The 20025-nt window shown below is 42.2% G+C and overlaps 1 protein-coding gene and 1 pseudogene across 2 annotated transcripts; one reads left to right on the plus strand and one right to left on the minus strand.

The window, feature by feature from the left end:
- Positions 1 to 112: 112 nt before the first annotated feature.
- On the plus strand, positions 113 to 12830 carry LOC139575916 (anoctamin-9-like). 2 transcript variants are annotated; one of them, XM_071401354.1, is made up of 24 exons: positions 113 to 603; positions 3379 to 3450; positions 3584 to 3706; positions 3925 to 4067; positions 4163 to 4212; positions 4314 to 4372; positions 4542 to 4621; positions 5852 to 5986; positions 6136 to 6229; positions 6327 to 6387; positions 6492 to 6574; positions 6810 to 6914; positions 7033 to 7197; positions 7275 to 7311; positions 7461 to 7572; positions 8068 to 8125; positions 8244 to 8341; positions 8604 to 8800; positions 8983 to 9135; positions 9238 to 9382; positions 10387 to 10509; positions 10778 to 10871; positions 11243 to 11355; positions 11518 to 12830. In XM_071401354.1, the coding sequence occupies exons 1-24, from the start codon at positions 580 to 582 to the stop codon at positions 11549 to 11551; spliced, it is 2358 nt and encodes a 785-aa protein (XP_071257455.1). In that variant the 5' UTR covers positions 113 to 579; the 3' UTR covers positions 11552 to 12830. The 2 variants fall into 2 exon arrangements, 1 of the variants encoding a protein (XP_071257455.1); XR_011675030.1 differs by lacking the exon at positions 11518 to 12830 and having other exon boundaries at positions 10786 to 10871.
- LOC139575281 (plakophilin-3-like) overlaps positions 12579 to 20025 on the minus strand; it is a 19298-nt pseudogene continuing 11851 nt past the window's right edge.

Here is a 20025-nt window from a genome sequence, read left to right on the forward strand (position 1 = left end):
ATGATTATTTGTTCCTGTATTTTCCATGGCTGATGTGAAGCCAATAGTGTTTAATTTGTGATTCGTCTAGAAGTTATCTGACGTGTATTTGAAGAGTGTGCTTATGAGTTTTAATATACATTGCTACATTCATATCAACGTCAAATAATTAAATGATTTCGTTGGTTTCACAGATAAGCAAAGCACAATCATTTGCATGCACTTTCACTGGTAGAGAGATGCAAAGAGACTCAGTTTTGGTCACTAACTGTAAACCTTTTAAACGACTGCGACTGTCCTATTATGACCAGATGGCCGCATTGCTATTCCACGGGAAGCGCTCAATATCAGCGCCTCACCTTTTGAGAAGCAGTGACGCTACCTACCTGAAAGCAATTGACTCAGAAACGCGGAAGTGAAGTCAACTTATCTTTAGCTCAGTACAGTAGTTTTTAATATTTTACTTTTAGTATAATTAGAGCTCCATGTCTGAAGTAAGGGTAAACGTTTCGTGAGTAATGAAGAAAACCGCGCTCTGACGACAGAAGATGTGAATGGTGATCAATATTCGCTCAATTTGGATTACGAGCGTATTGCAACATGTACTTCAAGAATCCAGAGCAGGTGAGGAAAATGATTTATAAACAACTCGCCTGCAAACCGTTTAGGAAACATGTTTTCATGTAGCCTACAGTATTTTGAATGATTATAAAATCAGTTGGACGGAATAATGTATTTTTAAAATGTTATACTCACTCATGGATTATGGCAATGAAACTGCTTTTTAGAGTTTACGGTCATAGCAGGTTAAAATGTATGGCAGTCTTGCTATAGCCTGTGCAGAAATCAATACGTTTGTGTGTGAGTATACTGAGTTGTGTTATGTTACTGTAACAAAAGTGGTCTACAGTGCCTTATCTATGGACTAGATGTGGGTCAAACGTCACACACACCCTCATTTTACAGGTGTTTTATTTGGACTGAGAACGCATTGACTGTGGCTCATTGTAGCTGAGGTTCCCTGAAACTATTTTCTGCCTCGTAGTATGACCATGTACAGTACCTTCAGAAAGTAATCAGACCCCTTGACTTTTTCCCACATTATGTTACGGCATCGAGTCTTTTGTGTATGACTACAAGCTTGGCACACCTGTATTTGGGGAGTTTCTCCCATTCTTCTCTGTAGATCCTCTCAAACTCCTACAGGTTAGATGGGGTGCGTTGCTGCACAGCTATTTTCAGGTCTCTCCAGAGATGTTAGATCGGGTTCAAGTCCTGGCTCTGGGAGGGCCACTTAAGGACATAGAGACTTGTCCCGAAACCACTCATGTGTTGTCTTGGCTGTGTGCATAGGGTCGTTGTCCTGTTGGAAGATGAACCTTCTCCCCAGTCTGAGGTCCTGAGCACTCTGGAGACGGTTTTCATCAAGGATCTTGCAGTACTTTGCTCCGTTCATCTTTGCCTCAATCCTGACTAGTCTCCCAGTCCCTGCCGCTGAAAAACATCCCCACAGCATGATGCTGCCACCACCATGCTTCACCGTAGAGATGGTGCCTGATTTCCTCCAAATGTGACGCTTGGCATTCAGGCCAAAGAGACCAGAGAATCTGGTTTCTCATGGTGTGAGAGCCTTTAGGTGCCTTTTGGCAAATGGGCTGTAGTGCCTGTTACTGAGGAATGGTTTCTGTCTGGACACTCTACCATAAAGGCCTGATTGGTGGATTGCTGCAGAGATGGTTGTCCTTCTGGAAGGTTCTCCCATCTCCACAGATGAACTCTAGAGCTCTGTCAGTGGGACCATCGGGTTCTTAGTCACCTCCCTGACCAAGGCTCTTCTCCCCCCGAGTCTTGGTGGTTCCAAACTTCTTGCATTTAAGAATGATGGAGGCCACCGTGTGCTTGGGAACATTCAATGCTGCAGAATTGTTTTGGTACGCTTCCCCAGATCTGTGCCTCGACACAATCCTGTCTTGGAGCTCTACGTACAATTCCTTTGACCTCATGGCTTGGTTTTTGCTCTGACATGCGCTGTCAACTGTGGGACCTTATAGACAAGTGTGTACCTTTCCAAATCATGTCCAATCAATTGAGGTGGACTATCAATGGAAACAGGATGTACCTGAGCTCAATTTTGAGTCTAATAGCAAATGGTCTGAATACTTATGTAAATAAAGTATTTCTGTTTTAATTTTTAATAAATTAGCAAAAAATTCTAAATCCCGGTTTTTGCTTTGTCATTATGTGTGGGTATTGTGTGTCGATTGCTGAAGAATTGTTTTTATTTAATCCATTTTAGAATAAGGCTGTAACGTAACATGGAAAAAGTCAAGTGGTCTGAATACTTTCCGAAGGCACTGTATAGGCTGGAATCATTGCAGCAGCTAAAATAAATTAACAAAAATCCAAGACCAACTTCAAATATTTCAGATTTAAAGGTCACTTATCTGGCCTTTGGGTTTCAAGCATAACTTCACTCAAAGTCGGCTGAACAGTCTCCCACCATGATCCTCATCTAAAGCATGCAGATCTTTGAGAAATTGTCACGTCTCAGCTTTTTACCATGGACCATGTTTCTCTGAAGAGTGTCTATGATTTATGTGCTGCTGAGGCCTGATGTATGACACCTCTCCTCTGGCAATCCATGCTATATCCACTACACAGTACCCTACATCAGAGCCAGCCTCCTTTCAACGTTTGCCTGGTCTTGGCTGTGCTCCTGGTGAAACAGGCTATTTCATTAAAGTTTATGCAACTGCACTAAAGAGGGTAATAGTGGCACACCTCCAAAATATGATCAGTCAAGATTGGATCATGTCTCTCGAGACATAGCAGAGCATAGAACTCAGTGTGGCCTTTGAACAAAATCTAAATGTTATATTCTGAGGTTTAAATAATCCCATCGTTTTGTACAGCAAAAGCCTACAAGCCCTCCCAGCCAATCAGTGTGAGGAGGAGTCTATGGAACATTTTCACTGATGGGCGTGTTGGGGCCTGTAATCTGGAAAATCCTGTGGGAGTCTGGAAGAATGAAAGTGAAAGACTGACAGGCTTTAGAGAGAAACCTGCATAACAACAGAGATGGCAAGAGGGATGGCCCAGTTGCCTTTATTTGTTTTATCCCACTGCTTAGAGATGTGTGTTAACATCTCATGGACCAACTGTAAAAAGGAATTTGCCTAGTATCCCTTTTTTCGACACAGGATAGTGAAGCCACAATGACGATTTGGCTGTAGTGAATGAAGGCACATCATTGACCATTATGTTAGCTGAGAGGTTCCTTGTGGTCCATGCTGACTGGCACATGCCTGGCAGACCACTGCAGTGAGGTGGGGAGGTGGGCCAGCCCTTGTATCACAAGAGAGATGTCACATTGTTCCTCTATGTTACCCTGTGTTTTAGGATGGTATTGAGCTGCAGGAGCGAAACACGGATGGCTTTGACAATACCATGGAGGCATTACTCCCAACTCTGGTAAGTGACAACGCAACACACACCATCTATTAATTTCACCGCATTCATAACTTAGAGCCATACATAGTCATACAGGTGATAATTATTCACACAGTCCCTAGAATACAGAAAAGCTTGTGTGTGTTTCCCACAGCACCAGCAGAGGACATATGATTATGTTCTAGTTGCTGACAAAGTTGAGGACCAAGAACACCCAAAGTTTCTGAAGCAGATAGCTTTTATTGACCACCTGAGGAAGAAAAACATGAAAGTGACAGTGAGTTTGTTACTTGATTGAATAAACGTTTAAATTCTATATGGAGCGTTGTTGAAGCAATGTTCCTTCATTGGGATGTGTACAATATTGTATTGGGATGTGTACAACTGTAGAGAATGTGTGAAAGTTATACTGTAACATCATGGCCAATCCTCCCAAAATGATCCAATTTCACCTCGTTCAATGCTCATCATGTACTTTGCCTGTTTTTGTGTCAGAAAATCGTTCATGATGACAAGGTGTTTTATGGTGTCCGGGCCCCGAAGGAGATCTTTGACAAGTACAGGTACCTACTAAAGGTGTCTGATGCTTGCAACTGGAGCGGCGACCGGAAATGTGTCATCATCCCTCACTCAACCAGGTGAGATGCATTGAACTCTCACTCTTGCCATTCCATACGCAAAACACATTAAATTCCAACATGTTCTCTTACCTTTTCCTGTTTTTTTTCTTCAGGATCAGAGTAGTGGATTACATCCTACACCACACCCATATCAACACAGGAGGTATGTGAAGTGCTCCCTCCATTGATCTCTTTAGCAACATATTTGTCCCTGACTTCAATTGTTCGTCACTCCTAACCCTCTTTTTCCTTTCAACACAACAGAGAACCTCAGAGAGCTCCTGAAGAAGGGTGTCTTTGAGGCCACATTCTGCCTGCATGAGGTTAAAAAAACATCTCCCTAATTAATATACCTGATTAGTATACCTGATTACTTGTTTAATTTTGAGGGGCATTGTAGCTGTTTATGCCTTGTATGATCGTAAGTAGCCCATATGAAATTCATTGATTGTGAAATACATCTACAGTATGAGCCTCTTTCTGTTTTTATAGAGGAACAAGCAAAAGGTGTTGAAACAAAAGTGGGCACGATGGTCTGCTCTCTGTACCACCCAGCCTGTTGATGATGTCAGGTAATACCTTCTATATATCCTGCTGTGTTTCTGTGTCTTTTGGTTTCACAGTGGCTTTTCCTCAATTGGATTTGCTCAACTCCTGCATCCTCTCACCTCCGTCCTCTCTGGCCTCCTTTTGAAAAAGGTCATAGGTAATCGAGGAGAGGCGTCGAGAAGGGGGAAAGTGGACAAAATTGTGCTTGTATGAAATAAGACTCCTTGTGCAATAGCACATGGACGTAAATTACGTTTACAGGGTGGAATCCCCAAGTAAATGTATACAGTGATTAAAACAAATGTAGCTAGCTAGTTGTGCAAGACACGTTGGAGATGAAATGATCAATAGAATATTGTTTTTAAATGTTTGCATGCTTCTACACCTGCATTACTAGCTGTTTGGGGTTTTAGGCTGGGTGTCTGTACAGCACTTCGAGATATTAGCTGATGTACGAAGGGCTATATAAAATAAAATTGATTGATTTTCTCCTTCAAGAAAACGATAGCTGATTTCAAAGTGGGTGTGGAAGATTAAAACTCTTCCGCGAAGGAATCATGTAGGATTCACTTGTGCTTCCATGCCAAAAGGAGGCAATCGAGGAAGGGAGGACCATCTTCCGTTTCCTACAAAACATTGTCACTCTCCTTGACCACTTATCGGTTTCAGGGTCAACGAGGAGAAAGGACTGGGGAAAGAGGGTGGAGAACAGACTTTTGCCCAAATAACAAAAAGTCTATCTCACTTTCAAAGCAATTAACTCTGTTTCCAGGAAGTATGTCAGCTAGTGGTTATATCCACACAGAACTTTGGGTTTGCCGATGCAGCTAAATGTGATGTGCTTACCTTAAGCAGGATTTCCCAAACTCGGTCCTGGGGCCGCCCCTGGGTGCATGTTTTGGTTTTTGCCCTAGCACCACACAGCTGATTCAAATAACCAACTCATCATCAAGCTTAGTTTGAACCAGCTAAGAACAGCCTTTAGCTATGGTATATTGGCCATATACCACACCCCCTCGTGCCTTATTGCTTAAATATATAGCATGCAAATAGCAATACAACATGTCATTTACCTCAGTGGTGTGAAAGGGAAATTATCAAGATTAAACTAAACTGTGAAACTGAACTACATGTTAATTAAAAATATTTTTTAATCCCCCTGGAAACCTAGTAAGGGGTGTTAACTGAATAGGAATGTCCGTTTCCTGGTTTGAATTTGAACATGCAAACTGAAATGTATCTTTATCTGTCAGGAGTTACTTTGGAGAGAAGGTGGCTCTGTATTACCTTTGGTTGGGCTTGTACACCATCCTGCTGGTCCCTGCAGCCATTCTGGGTGTGATTGTGTTCCTGTATGCACTGGCTTTCTTTAACACCAGCCCCCTCATGTGAGTTGACAGGCCCACGGAGCCAAACTCTTTATTAAGCTGATTGGTGCTGACATTTTAGTAGGAAGAAAAAATAGGTTACATGGAGTTGCTCCTCTTTAAAACTCTCATGTGTTTCTGAAGGTGCATTGTGTGTCTTCATATTACAGAAAGGAGGTCTGTGAGTCTGACACCGTAATGTGCCCGAGGTGTGACAAATGGTGTCAAGTATGGCAGCTGCGTGACACCTGTACCTATGCCAAGGTAACTCATGTCATTCTACCATACTGCATTGGAAACTTTACTATTTAAAAAAAATAGTTAATAAAGTTTGTATGTTCAAAATGTGTCTTGTGTGCAGGTGAGTCATCTGTTTGACAATGAGGGAACGGTGTTCTTTGCTATGTTCATGGCAGTCTGGGGTAAGTCTCTCACACAGGATAAAACTGATTATTTCCATCCAATACATTTTTAATTCAGATAAATCTTGACATTGTCATGACTCATGTCCTTTTTATTTTTCCAGCTACCATTTTTCAGGAGCTGTGGAAGAGACACAAAGCAACGTTTGTGTCCAAATGGAAAGTCTTTGACTGGTGTGAGGAAGAGGTACGGCTTCACTTAGGCTTAAGAAACCATTATATGTCTGGATATACTGTATACCATAGCATGGTTTAGGTTGTCTGTTACTCATTGATATTACCCAATCATATACTCTTTCAAATAACAAAAATAATGTCCCGTTGATTACTGTCATCTTATGGTAGGGACCTATTGTGTGATTGATGTGACCTCAGACTCATGCTGTGGTATAATCCTGAATATTGTTCCATCTGGCCTGCAGGAGGAGCTCATCCTGGGAGTAGTCAATGATCCATACTGCCATCCCAAAGAGTTTTGCCATTCTTATCTGCGCAGCACTCTAGTTCTGGTGCTGGTCACTCTCATGGTCAGTCACTCAGTGCCATATTGCATCACAGACATAGCAGTTTTCATCCTGGGCCATACCAGTGTTTAGCTCCGGTTCAGTCAATATTGTCCTCTCACTGTGTGTGTTCTTTTACCAGTTGGTTCTGATCATCGGGCTAACCCAGGCTTTGGTGGTGTTCCGTGTGGTTGCTGCTGTGCAGCTGTCAGAGGGAACATGGGCGTTTGTAAGGGACAATGCCAACACTGTAGCAGTAATGCTGGGTGCTGTACTACACTACTTTACCATGCAAGTTATGACCAGAGTAAGTTTAACCAGCAACCCCTCTAAGTCATGTAGACATGCACAGTCCCTAACTCCTCTCCTCTCTTACCCGGATAGGTCAACAAGGCGGTGGCCTTCAAGCTGTGTGAGATAGGTGAGTCTGAAGAGGCACATATGTTTGCATTGAACATTTTCATTTACAATCAAACATGTACATGTTTATCTCTGTAATTCCATCAGATGGAATTGTACTTGGCTAAGTGAGTCAGTGAATGAAGTTAATGTTGCTGCTCTTGCCTGCAGAGAAGACACAGTCATTTGCGGCCACTGAGAGGAGCTTCACTGTTAAGATGTTTACCTTCCAGTTCTTCACCCTCTTCTCCTCACTCATATATGTGGCATTTTTCCTGGGCAGGTACTGAGTGTAACGTGTGTGTGTAGTGTTAATATTTGATTGGGCTGACAGTACATGGGGCTCCCGAGTGGTGCAGCGGTCTAAGGCACTGCATTTCAGTGCTAGAGGCGCCACTACAGAACCTGGTTCGATTCCAGGCTGTATCACAACTGGTCGTGATTGGGAGTCCCATAGGGCGGCGCCCAGCATCGTTAGGGGTTTGGCCGGGGTAGGCCGTCATTGTAAATAAGAATTTGTTCTTAACTGACATGCCTAGTTAAATAAAGGTTAAATAAAAGATTGCAGACTAGCCTAAAACCAAGGGAAAAACTGTTGGTAAGGTACTGCTCTGTGTCAGCTGTCATGGGCAGCCTAGCTGTATGGAGAAGGTGCTTTCTGTATCCACAAGTGTCCATGTATCTGTGATCCTTGAAATGTTTGAATCCTGAACCATAAAGGTGTAAGAATTTGAAATGTTTACATTTAATGAATCTAACACACTGTTCTTGTGCATAGGATAAATGGTCGCCCAGGCAGCTATGTTCGTATTTCTGGTAAATGGAGATTAGAGGAGGTGGGTAGCTCATCACCATTTAAAAAAAAGTATTACTTAACATGAGATTATGACATGGTTGAACGGTTTGGATTGGCTTTATACTGTTACCATATCTGCCTTTTCCTGTCCTTGCCAGTGTCATCCCAGTGGCTGCCTCACTGACCTCTTCATTCAAATGGCCGTCATCATGTTGCTCAAACAGACACTGAATAACATCTTTGAGTTTACTGTGCCGTAAGTACAGTATATAGCTATGATTATCTACCTGTTTAACATAGATACATTCTGAGGAAATGAATAGGTTGAATAAGCCCTTTGATGTGTTGAATAAGCTTTTGGTAATGCAAATAAACGTTTGACTGTCAGTCAGACGATAAAACCCCATGTAAAAATGAATTCTAGTTAATGAATTGAATGAATTCTAATTAACCGAATTAGACATCCAAAGTGGAGCATCATACTTTCTCACTTTAGGCTGTCCTATGTTGTTGTGCAGCTGGTTCAAGAGTTACTTCAGAAGGACTACAACTAAGAAGCTGGAGAGGAAGTGTGGCCACTGCTACAAAAATGCATGTCGCGAAGAGGAGATGGGCCATGACCCATGTGATATCTGCAAGCTGCGTGATTGGCTGCGCAACTACGATCTGAATGACGTCGACTCTTTCAGTCTCTTCAATGAGTTTCTGGAAATGGGTACATCGCTACCTTCCATGGATGTCTCTAAGTCCAATGTCTTTATTTATCTCTCTCTTACACTGTGATTCATGGTCTCTTTTATGTTCAATGATTCTGCCCAGTTGTTTTTATTGACTTCCCAATCCCCCGTCTTGAATGTTAAATCTCTGTTGTGTTATTACACTCTTCTCCTCATGCAGTTGTTCAGTTCAGTTTCACCACCATCTTTGTGGCGGCCTTCCCTCTGGCCCCTCTACTGGCCCTCATCAACAATATCTTTGAGATCCGTCTGGATGCCATCAAGATGGTCAGCTTGGAACGTAGATTAGTCCCCAAGAAAACCAATGATATTGGTGAGTTAAAACAGTATATGTAAAAGCTTGTGCGTCTCTGGTAAACTCTTTACCATGTTTTTGTTGGGGCTTGTATGCTCATCTCTTAATATGATTCCTCAGGTATATGGACCAAAGTTCTGGAAGCTATTGGTGTTCTGGCTGTCATTGCCAATGGGCTAGTCATTGGGGTGTCCTCAGACTTCATCCCTCGGCTGGTCTATCGCTACCACTACGGACCCTGTGCCAACGGAGAAGCTGGTGTACAGTAAGTTCTACTGTAGCACCTTGTGCAGTGACTGGTGCATGGGTTGCACCTACAGTAGTGTAGACCTTTCACAGAGCATTGTCTGGACTCTTAAAGCAATGAATGCCATAGTAATAATGTAGATAATGTCATCTGATAGACTACATTCGAGCCTCCCGAGTGGCACAGCGGTCTAAGGCACTGCATTGCAGTGATTGAGGGGCCACTACAGAACCTGGTTCGATCCTGGGCTGTGTTGCAGCCAGCCGCGACCGGGAGACCCATGATTCGGCGCACAATGGGACCAGCGTCGTCCGGGTTAGGGAAGGACGATGACACGGTTGCCAGTTGTACGGCGTTTCCTCCGACACATTTGTGCGGCTGGCTTCCGGGTTACGCGAGCAGTGTGTCAAGAAGCAGAGCGGCTTGGCAGGGTCGTGTTTCAGAGGATGCATGGCTCTCGACCTTCGCCTCTCCCAAGTCCATACGAGAGTTGCAGGGATGGGACAAGACTGTAACTACCAATTTGGCTATCACGAAAATTGGGGAGATAAATAAAATAATACATTCTTTATTGAAACTGTTCGAAAGGCTTTGTAAGGCAGAGTTCAACAGTTCCCTAGTTTAGTCTTTATTGGCGTAAGTAATGGGTCTGCCATGCTGTGGACAAATGGGTATATTTGCATATGAAACACTGTGGGTAAACACTGGTGGCAGATGTCAAGGACATCCTAAAGTTGTAATAATACTGACTTGTCATGTTACCATGTGACTATTTGTTTGCTGGTTGTGAAAAAGCCTCGCAATTTAGTTCTGTTTCCAAATTCCCAGACAATTGGATATGGAATTATGATTTTGTATAAGCAAACTAAGTTGTATGCTTTTAAATGTATGTTTTGTGCTGATTCGTGGGGCATTATGTTTGGGGTTCTCTTAACGGTTATCTGCATAAAACCTTGTGAGTTGGAGAAGGGTACTGCAGGTTTGTTTTTATATGACCATAATCCCTTTTTCCCCCCTTATAGCTGTATGAAGGGCTATATCAACGACACCCTATCCACTGCTCATATAACAGACCTGAGCGTGCGGAATGACTTTTTCCCCAGTCAACTGATCACAGAGAGCGGCTTCAATGTTACACAATGCAGGTGGGCATCTGTGAGGCACAACTAGGTCACTACGGAAGCTACTATTTACCAAAGCCTGTCTCAACCCTACTGCCCATCTCTTAATTTCACTGTTTATATTACCAGAAACCAGTGCTTGAATAATCAGAAACCAAAACAACCAATTCTCCTCAGGCATGCATACATGTAGCTAGAGTCAATGCAGTCACAAACAGAAAGAAACCCAGTCCAGTGATACCAGTAGTTGTTGAGAGAGATTGTTGATGGTGAAACTGGTGTGTTTTCCCAGCTATAAAGACTACAGAAATGATGTTGACTACAGCCTCACCTCCCAGTTCTGGCTCATCATGGCTGTACGCTTTGCCTTCGTTGTCCTATTTGAGGTATGTCTTTCTTTGCATCTGTGAATATGTGTATTTACATCAAACTACTTTGATTATTTTCAGTATAGTTTTGGCACATCAGGAATCACTGAATTCGATCTTATTGATTTTAATTAAGCTCTGCAACCATGATCAAATCTTCAAATCAAACGTTATTTAAAATTGTGACACACTTTACAATAAAACTAAAGATGTAAAAGTAAAACACAAAGGATGTCTAAAACAATAAAATCTCTTGTTAAAGGCCAAGCTAAAAAGGTGAGTTTAGGGTTTTGTCAAAACCTTATCCTTGCTCCAAATGGCCATTGAGCAATGCCAAATATCATGGATATGATTGAGCAAGACTGTCTGTCTTTCACCTCTATCTGTAGCATGTAGTGGTCATCTTTAAATTCATTGCTGCCTGGTTTGTGCCTGACTCCCCCATGTTGGTGAAGAATGACAGACTGAAGGATAAACTCAGTAGACTCAAAGAGGAACTACAGTGAGTTAAAACATATGGTTATAGACTACCACAATATTCCTTGTATGAACATGTATTATAAAGTGTTACCATTAGTGTTGCCGTACTTCATCTGCATGGAACTTATTATCCCCATAGTGATTTCCATGATCTGATTAAAAGGAATGTTGTCTGTGTTGACAGGGATATGAAGTACAGCCAGTCCACAGATGTGTGATGACCGCAACGGAGGGACATCCTGAGACATGACCAGCATGACACATGACTTTGAAGATTTGAAAAAAGAAACATTAAAAATTATGCTCTCTGCACTGTCCTGAGATCAGCATCTTACAGCATAGTTAGCGCCTGGTCGTTATGAGAGGTAGGACAGCCTCATCTCCCAAACCTCTGAGTTTTCCCCCACATGGTCAACACACTGTTTATACCGGTGTGATTAATGGCCACCCGTGGCGCATGCAAACGTATCTTAATAGCCGATCGGGGCGACAAGTTTCTACGAGGATTAGACGGCTCCAAACTCTATTTCACATATAAGCAAGGGTACCCCAATATAAATGAACCAATAGACTGACAGACTAACCCCAGATACCAGACGCTAAACCACAACTGTGGTTCATAAGAAGAGGTCCATATAACATTGTATTTTCTTGAATGACTGATGACCCAGCAGTAGCCTCAGCCGAGTCCCCAACAACCAGATGTTCCGGTTTTCAGGGGATATGGAAAGAGAGCCTGTGACGCAACTTCCACTTTTGGACGTTAACAAGGCGACACTCCATCTTAACTCCTCCTCCACATTTACCGGATTGGTTGAACAGTGCAGAAGATAACGTTTTTTTTCTTCTCGTCAAGACCAGTATGTAGGGGATCTAGTGTCAGGAATTTATTTTTCCTAATCAAAAGGGGACCATCGCAGTCTTTCAGAAGTTTGGTTGGTGTGTAAAACGTGTGAAATCAGATAACTTAAAAGGTGTGATGGGTCCGTACACAAAAATATGTTGCATAAAGATGACTTAATTTTTTTTTTAAACGTATTTTCACTGCATCAGGGATAGCGTACAGACTTTTCAACCTTCTTCAGTGTGTAGATGTATTTTATGCCTGCAACATTAGGTTAACCTAGCAGGGATACCTATACAGTAACAGAGTTGTGGTTCATTTTGTTTCACAAACTACATGACATACAAATGGAAAATCTGAGTTGAAATGTATTGACTCCCTTACTCTGGCCAATATTCATGTTTTACAAAGAACTGCGGTAGTTTAATTTTGGGTAAGGGTGTGACATCCTGTTTTGCAAATACTGTACTGATGTTTACTGTTTACATGCTTTTAGTAACCTATGTTCTCTCAACATATAGAATCACAGTGTGAATAATATAATTTCTTTGTGAAAGATTTATATCTTTGTTATATAATTATGCATCTCTTGACTTTCCTTTTAATCCACTGCATTATTTCTTTATTTGAAATAAAAAATATATTTTTTTAAATCCAAACATAGCATTGCTTTATGTTGTGTATGAGCAAGAGTTTTTGCAAAGTATAATTCAGAAATGATATGAGCCAATACCTATGGATATTGTACTGTTGTTGGAATGGCAATTTTTCAAGATTCTGGTATCGTCCAAAACAGTGTTTACAAGTTTCAACTGAAGATTGTTTTTTCTCTGTACAAAATATCAGACAGCCATTATCTTGCAAGAGACAATCAATGACTGCTCCCAGCATTCCACTGTCAGATTCCAAACATACCATTTAACTGACCATCCAAGGAAACAAGGGACAAGACACTGCACTACAAACTCAAGTACCACTATAGCACAAAGGAGAGGACTGTCCAGTTGCCAACCACCAAACCAAGGTGTTTTACTGGTCCTGTTCAATAAACCCCAAAACAACTCAAGCAAAGAAAACCATGATATAAAAGCTAGTCTAAATATATAACCGATAACAGATAACTAGATTGTATAAACTTGAACTGATAACTGTAGTACCTGCACAGAATGAGGATTCCTAAGGGCCACAAGAAAAATACACTTCCATGAAAATGTAATAATTAACAGCTTTAGTGAAAATATTTATATTTGCTGTGCCAAAGAACTATGGGGGATATCAGTGGATCCAGGGGAGGGGGAGGGGAGAATGCTGGGTAAAAAAAAGAAGAGTTAGACTAACCATTAGAGGCCATAAAGAAAATAAAGAACCAGAGGGCCATGCACAATGGAAGAGGCCAAATGACCCCGTTTCCTGCTCTCCAATCCCATCTATCACAATGTCTATGTTAAATGGTGTTAGCCTCACCTGTTTATAATCTTTATGCAGCTTGTTTTACTGGAACATGTTGAAGAGTACTGTGGCAGCAGCCTTGGCAGCCTTCAGCATCCCTGAGCTATAGTAGGTGAAAAACACAGTCAAACACAACAGGATCCAGACAGGAAATTGGAAATAAAAAGCAGACACAATGAATAACAAACCAAGAACACTGAGAGACAAGATTCACTAACCTGTTGTTGTGGGAAGACTTGATTGCAACAAGTTTGGGGAATCCATCAAAGAAGGTGATGTCTCTCGCTGCTAGTGAGCTGCCTGAAACCAGGTTGTTGAGGGTCCCACATGTTGATCACCACTTCACCGGAGGGTTCCTTCTGGTGGCCATCACTGGGGAGCTTGGTTACCAGAACGTTCACTACCTTCGTAGCTGGAGGTCAGAAGGGTGAGATGTAGCCATTCTTTAAAGTCTCCTTATAAGGGGAATTACTGTGATTAATATGAATGGAATGGATGGATACAAGGTTGTGGGCAGGAGAGACAGAGGTAGAAATGAACAGTGTGGGGTACTGGGGGTTGAGTCTCACCCATGTCGTCCTTGTTTCTGCTGTGTCGGGACAGGTTCCTCAGGAGGCCAGTGAGGGAACGCATCTCCTGGTCGCTTTGTGTCTGCAGGAGGTCCAGCACCACAGGCTGTATCCGCTCCTGCTCTAAAGCCACCCAACTCAGCAGGATACACAGGTCCCACTGATACACAAGGAGGAAGGGGAATTCAGCACTAGTGTTGAGTACATTTTCAGTTGAACTGTAAATCTGAATGAAGCATAAGTAGCCTGTCATGGTGAAAGTGATAGCTAGGTCAGCCCGTGGGGGAGAGGAGGGGTGGGACCTACCCTGGTCTCTCCGGCTGTGATGTTCTGCAGGGCCCGTGCTGCAGCCTCTCGTGTTGCCGTGTTGGTCTCATAGTGCTGCAGCACGCGGTTATACAGCCCCACCACCTGGGGGTGCCACAGCCACTCCGCCCCCTTCGGCTGCTTAGCCACCTCTGAGGTGGACAGTTCCTGGTTCCGTTGCTATAGAGATCAGGGGGAGAGATTCATTACAGAAAAAACATATCATGGTCCCATATCCATCAGGATTGCATGACGACATACTGTACATGTTTCAGTGTCTTGATGTTTAGCCGTAATTTGATATTCCTTTGGGTTTGCCTTGTGTAAATGACACCTACCTCTTTTGCCTTCTTGCTCTGTGGGGTGAAACAGCCCCTTCAGTTGCAGTAGGGTTGAGGGAGGGATCTCACTGTACAGCTGATAAGACAGGTTCCTCAGGACACACACTGCATTCTCTACACCCTGCAGGCACATACAAAGATGGAGGGAGGGGGGGGGAAGAGAGAGAAGGAGAGAGCAAGAGAGAGAGAGGGAGAGGGTGAGATGGAAACACTGGTGGCCATTGTGTCTCTCAGAGCAGCCTGCATTACATAAGGCACAGCAGATAGGCCACAGCATGACCAGTCTGGCTGTCTGGTAGATAATACAAACAGTACCACTAATGATGAACTGTACAGATACTTTGATTGGCTCTCACTCTACCCCAGCTGAACCAATGAGTTGCTGAAGCCTATAGTATTTAAGATCAAATCAAATGAGATATTAAATCAGGGAAAAGGGTTTGACCTGAAAGAACATGCCCAGAAAAAGAATCAAGTTGTGAAAGAAACACACAATAATGTGACATAGATAGAACAGTTGAGGTGTACTTTGTCCTCTGATTTCTCATCCTGAAGGGAGTTCTGGATGTAGGCCACCAGTGAGTCCACCAGCCCTCGCATGTCTCTCATCTGCTGCCTCGTCCTCTCATTCACTGAGCTCAGGTTCCTGAACAGAGGAAGAGAGTACAGAGAAGTTGTATACAGTACATGTATCAGTCCGTGTACAGTGTGTATGTATACAACATGTAGGCAGATAGGTATAGCTACCTCAGGCAGCCTGTGGTGTTGTAGAAGATGTCTGCCTCAGATGGACTCTGACGGATCAGCTCTGAATCTCCACCACTGCACAGGGGCACCAGCACCATCTCTGTGAGCTCACTCAATGTCTCTCTGGCCAACCGCACCTTCAGACTCTCCTTAGAGGACATGTTCCACAGAATACCTGCAGGACAGACAGAGGAGAGAGAGGGTCTATTGAACCACTCCGTCGGATACACAAAAATGGCCTCTATGACCAGGATAGAGTGTGTGCTGATAACCTGACATCCAAATTATTTAACTTCAATAGGTCTAAATAATCACTATTATCACAGTGGGATTCATGTCATATGATGCCAAAGTAAACCCTTGGGAGCCTATTTTCTATGTGGCCAATAAATAATATCAGATGTATTAATATCATGCTTACTTAGAAGCTCTTAACCAACAATGCAGTTTTAAGAAAATATTGGACAGTGTTAGGACAGTATTTACTAAAATAAACGTTTTTATTTTTATAATTTAAATTTTTAAAAAGACAAATTGAAAAAATTACAAATAATTAAGGAGTAACAAAAAAGTAACAGTAGCAAGGCTATATACAGGGGGTACCGGTCCAGAGTCAATCTGTGGGGGCACCGGTTAGTGGAGGTAATTGAGGTAATATGTACATGTAGGTAGAGGTAAAGTGACTATGCATAGATAATAAACAGAAAGTAGCAGCAGCGTAAAAATTAGGGTGGGGGGGGGACAATGCTAATAGTCCGGGTAGCCATTTGATTAGCTGTTCAGGAGTCTTATAGCTTGGGGGCAGAAGCTGTTAGAAGCCTTTTGGACCTTCTACGGATCTGTAATGGGAAATATTATTTCTAAACTCAGCAAAAAAAAGCCTGCGGCTATGGAACCCTGACCTGTTCACCGGACGTGCTACCTGTCAGGTTTTGGCCAGGACTGTTCAGGTTTTGGTCACTAGATGTCCCCATTGCACCTTTTTTGTACCTTTTGTTTTTTCCTTGCTCTAATTATTGTTTGCACCTGTGTGTCGTTCCCTTGTTAGTATTTAAACCCTGTGTGTTCCTCAGTTCTTTTCTCAGTGTTTGTATGTTAGCACCCAGCCCCAGCCTTGTTGTGAACATATTTCTCTTATTGGATTTTCCAGAGGTTCTCTGGTTTAGTGCTTGTGTATTTTTGAGTAGTCTTTTGAGGTTTGTTTTTCCCTGCTGTTTTTACCACTTTGTGGAGTTTCTTTGTATTTTGGAGGATATCCATTTTGTGCCTCTTGGCTTTATTTTTGGACGTGGTGGATTTATATTCTTTGCCTGAAGATCTTGTCCTTTTATTAAACCACCATTTCTAGTACTGCTGAGTCTGGCTCATCTTCTGGGTTCTGCCGACTATTAGTGACTGTTTCTCTCACCGGGTCCTGACACTACCTGTCACAGACCTGCTGTTTTCAACTCTCTAGAGACCGCAGGAGCGGTAGAGATACTCTTAATGATCGGCTATGAAAAGCCAACTGACATTTACTCCTGAGGTGCTGCAACCTCGACAACTACTGTGATTATTATTAATTGACCATGCTGGTCATTTATGTACATTTGAACATCTTGGCCATGTTCTGTTATAATCTCCACCCGGCACAGCCAGAAGAGGACTGGCCACCCCTCATAGCCTGGTTCCTCTCTAGGTTTCTTCCTAGGTTTTGGCCTTTCTAGGGAGTTTTTCCTAGCCATCGTGCTTCTACACCTGCATTGCTTGCTGTTTGGGGTTTTAGGCTGGGTTTCTGTACAGCACTTTGAGATATCAGCTGATGTACGAAGGGCTATATAAATACATTTGATTTATTACATAGTTACTACCAGTCCACATGCTCAACCTGTGTATAGACAGATTCTCTCTCTGCAGACAAGAATTATGTGCCGTTATACTTGATAGGATCTTCAGCACCTGAGTGATACAAATATATATAGCCTAAAAATGTGTGTTGGGCAACAATATTGATAATTAAATTTTATATCAATATCTGTTTTTGCTTGCTGTTACCTTACACAATTATGTAAAAACAAACATACATTACTATTTGTGCAAGCACAAAACTCTCTCAACTTAACCTCCTGCTGATGGGGCATCAACTGGCTTTTCATTGTATCCAAAGTGGTTAGGTAGGTTAAACCCGTAGAATATTCACACAGCAAGCAGTTTGTATTTGTATTTATTATGGATGCCCATTAATTGCTGCCAAAGCAGCAGCTACTCTTCCTGATGTCGAGCAAAATTAAGGCAGTTTATACAATTTTTAAAACATTACAATACATTCACAGATTTCACAACACACTGTGTGCCCTCAGCCCCCTACTCCACCACTACCACATATCTACAGTACTAAATCCATGTGTATGTATCGTGTGTGTGTGTGTGTGTGCGTGTGTGTGCCAATATTTGTGTTGCTTCACAGTCCCCGCTGTTCCATAAGGTGTTTTTGATCTGTTTTTTAAATCAAATTTTACTGCTTGCGTCAGGTACTTGATGTGGAATAGAGTTCCATGTAGTCATGGCTCTATGTAGTACTGTGTGCCTCCCATAGTCTGTTCTGGAGACTGTGAAGAGACCTCTTGTGGCATGTCTTGTGGGGTATGCATGGGTGTCCGAGCTGTGTGCCAGTAGTTTAGGCAGACAGCTCGGGTAAATAAAAGTAGTGATGAAGTCAATCTCTCCTCCACTTTCAGCCAGGAGAAATTGACATGCATATTATTAATATTAGCTCTCTGTGTACATCCAAGGCCCAGCCGTGCTGCCCTTTACTGAGCCAATTGCAATTTTCCTAAGTCCTTTTTTGTGGCACCTACCATACGACTGAACAGAGGTCAAGGTGCGACAAAACTTGGGCCTGTAGGACCTGCCTTGTTAATAGTGTTGTTACTTCAAGCAGTTTTAGTCATCTCAACTTTCTCAATTTCCACAAGATTTGGTTGAGGTTTAGGGTTTAGTGAGTGTTTTGTTCCAAATACATTGCTTTTAGTTTTAGAAATATTTTGGGCTAACTTATTCCTTACTGCCCACTCTGAAACTAACTGCAGCTCTTTGTTGAGTATTTCAGTCGCTGTCATAGCTAACGTGTATAATGTTGAGTCATCAGCATACGTAGACACTCTGGCTTTACTCAAAGTCAGTGGCATGTCGTTAGTAAAAATTGAAAAAAGCAAGGGGCCTAAACAGCTACCTTGGGTTGCCTTGGGTAACAGCTATTCCTGATTCTAACTGTATTATATTTGAGTGGCTTCCATTAAAGAACACCCTCTGTGTTCTGTTAGACAAGTAACTCTTTATCCACATTATAGCAGGGGGTGTAAAGCCATAACACATACGTTTTTCCAGCAGCAGACTATGATCAATAATGTAAAAAGCTGCACTGAAGTCTAACAAGACAGCCCACACAATAATTTGATCATCAATTTCTCTCAGCCAATCATCAGTCATTTGTGTAAGTGCTATGCTTGTGTCCTTCCCTATAAGCATGCTGAAATTCTGTTGTCAATTTATTTACTGTGAAATTGCATTGTATCTGGTCAAAAAATGTAGAAGTTTACTAAGGGTTGGTAATAGAGATCGACCGATTATGATTTTTCAAAGCCGATACCGATACCGATTATTGGAGGACCAAAAAAAGCCGATATCGATTAATCGGCCGATTTCTTTTTTTTTATTTTTCTAATAATGACAATTACAACAATACTGAATGAACACTTATTTTAACTTAATATAATACATCAATAAAATCTATTTAGCCTCAAATAAAATTAAACATGTTCAATTTGATTTAAATAATGCAAAAACAAAGTGTTGGAGAAGAAAATAAAAGTGCAATATGTGCCATGTAAAAAAGCTAACGTTTAAGTTCCTTGCTCAGAACATGAGAACATATGAAAGCTGGTGGTTCCTTTTAACAGGAGTCTTCAATATTCCCAGGTAAGAAGTTTTAGGTTGTAGTTATTATAGGAATTATAGGACAATTTCTCTCTATACGATTTGTATTTCATATACCTTTGACAATTGGATGTTCTTATAGGCACTTTAGTATTGCCAGTAACAGTATAGCTTCCGTCCCTCTCCTCGCCCGTACCTGGGCTCGAACCAGGAACACATCGACAACAGCCACCCTCGAAGCAGCGTTACCCATCGCTCCACAAAAGCCGCGGCCCTTGCAGAGCAAGGGGAACAACCACTCCAAGTCTCAGAGCGAGTGATGCGAGTGACGTTTGAAACGCTATTAGCGCACACCCCGCTAACTAGCTAGCCATTTCACATCGGTTAGTCCAGCCTAATCTCGGGAGTTGATAGGCTTGAAGTCATAAACAGCTCAATGCTTGAAGCACAGCGACGAGCTGCTGGCAAAACGCACGAAAGTGCTGTTTGAATGAATGCTTATGAGCCTGCTGGTGCCTACC

Source organism: Salvelinus alpinus, chromosome 5, assembly GCF_045679555.1.
Source record: "Salvelinus alpinus chromosome 5, SLU_Salpinus.1, whole genome shotgun sequence".
Classification (NCBI taxonomy): Eukaryota; Metazoa; Chordata; class Actinopteri; order Salmoniformes; family Salmonidae; genus Salvelinus; species Salvelinus alpinus.

Bases quoted from the DNA above. Each gene is read 5' to 3' on its own strand.
- LOC139575916 (XM_071401354.1), top strand. From the start codon at position 580: ATGTACTTCAAGAATCCAGAGCAG. The intron at 6,915-7,032 runs GTCAGTCACTCA...TTCTTTTACCAG, and splicing joins TGGTGCTGGTCACTCTCATG to TTGGTTCTGATCATCGGGCT. The intron at 10,510-10,777 runs GTGGGCATCTGT...GTGTTTTCCCAG, and splicing joins TTCAATGTTACACAATGCAG to CTATAAAGACTACAGAAATG.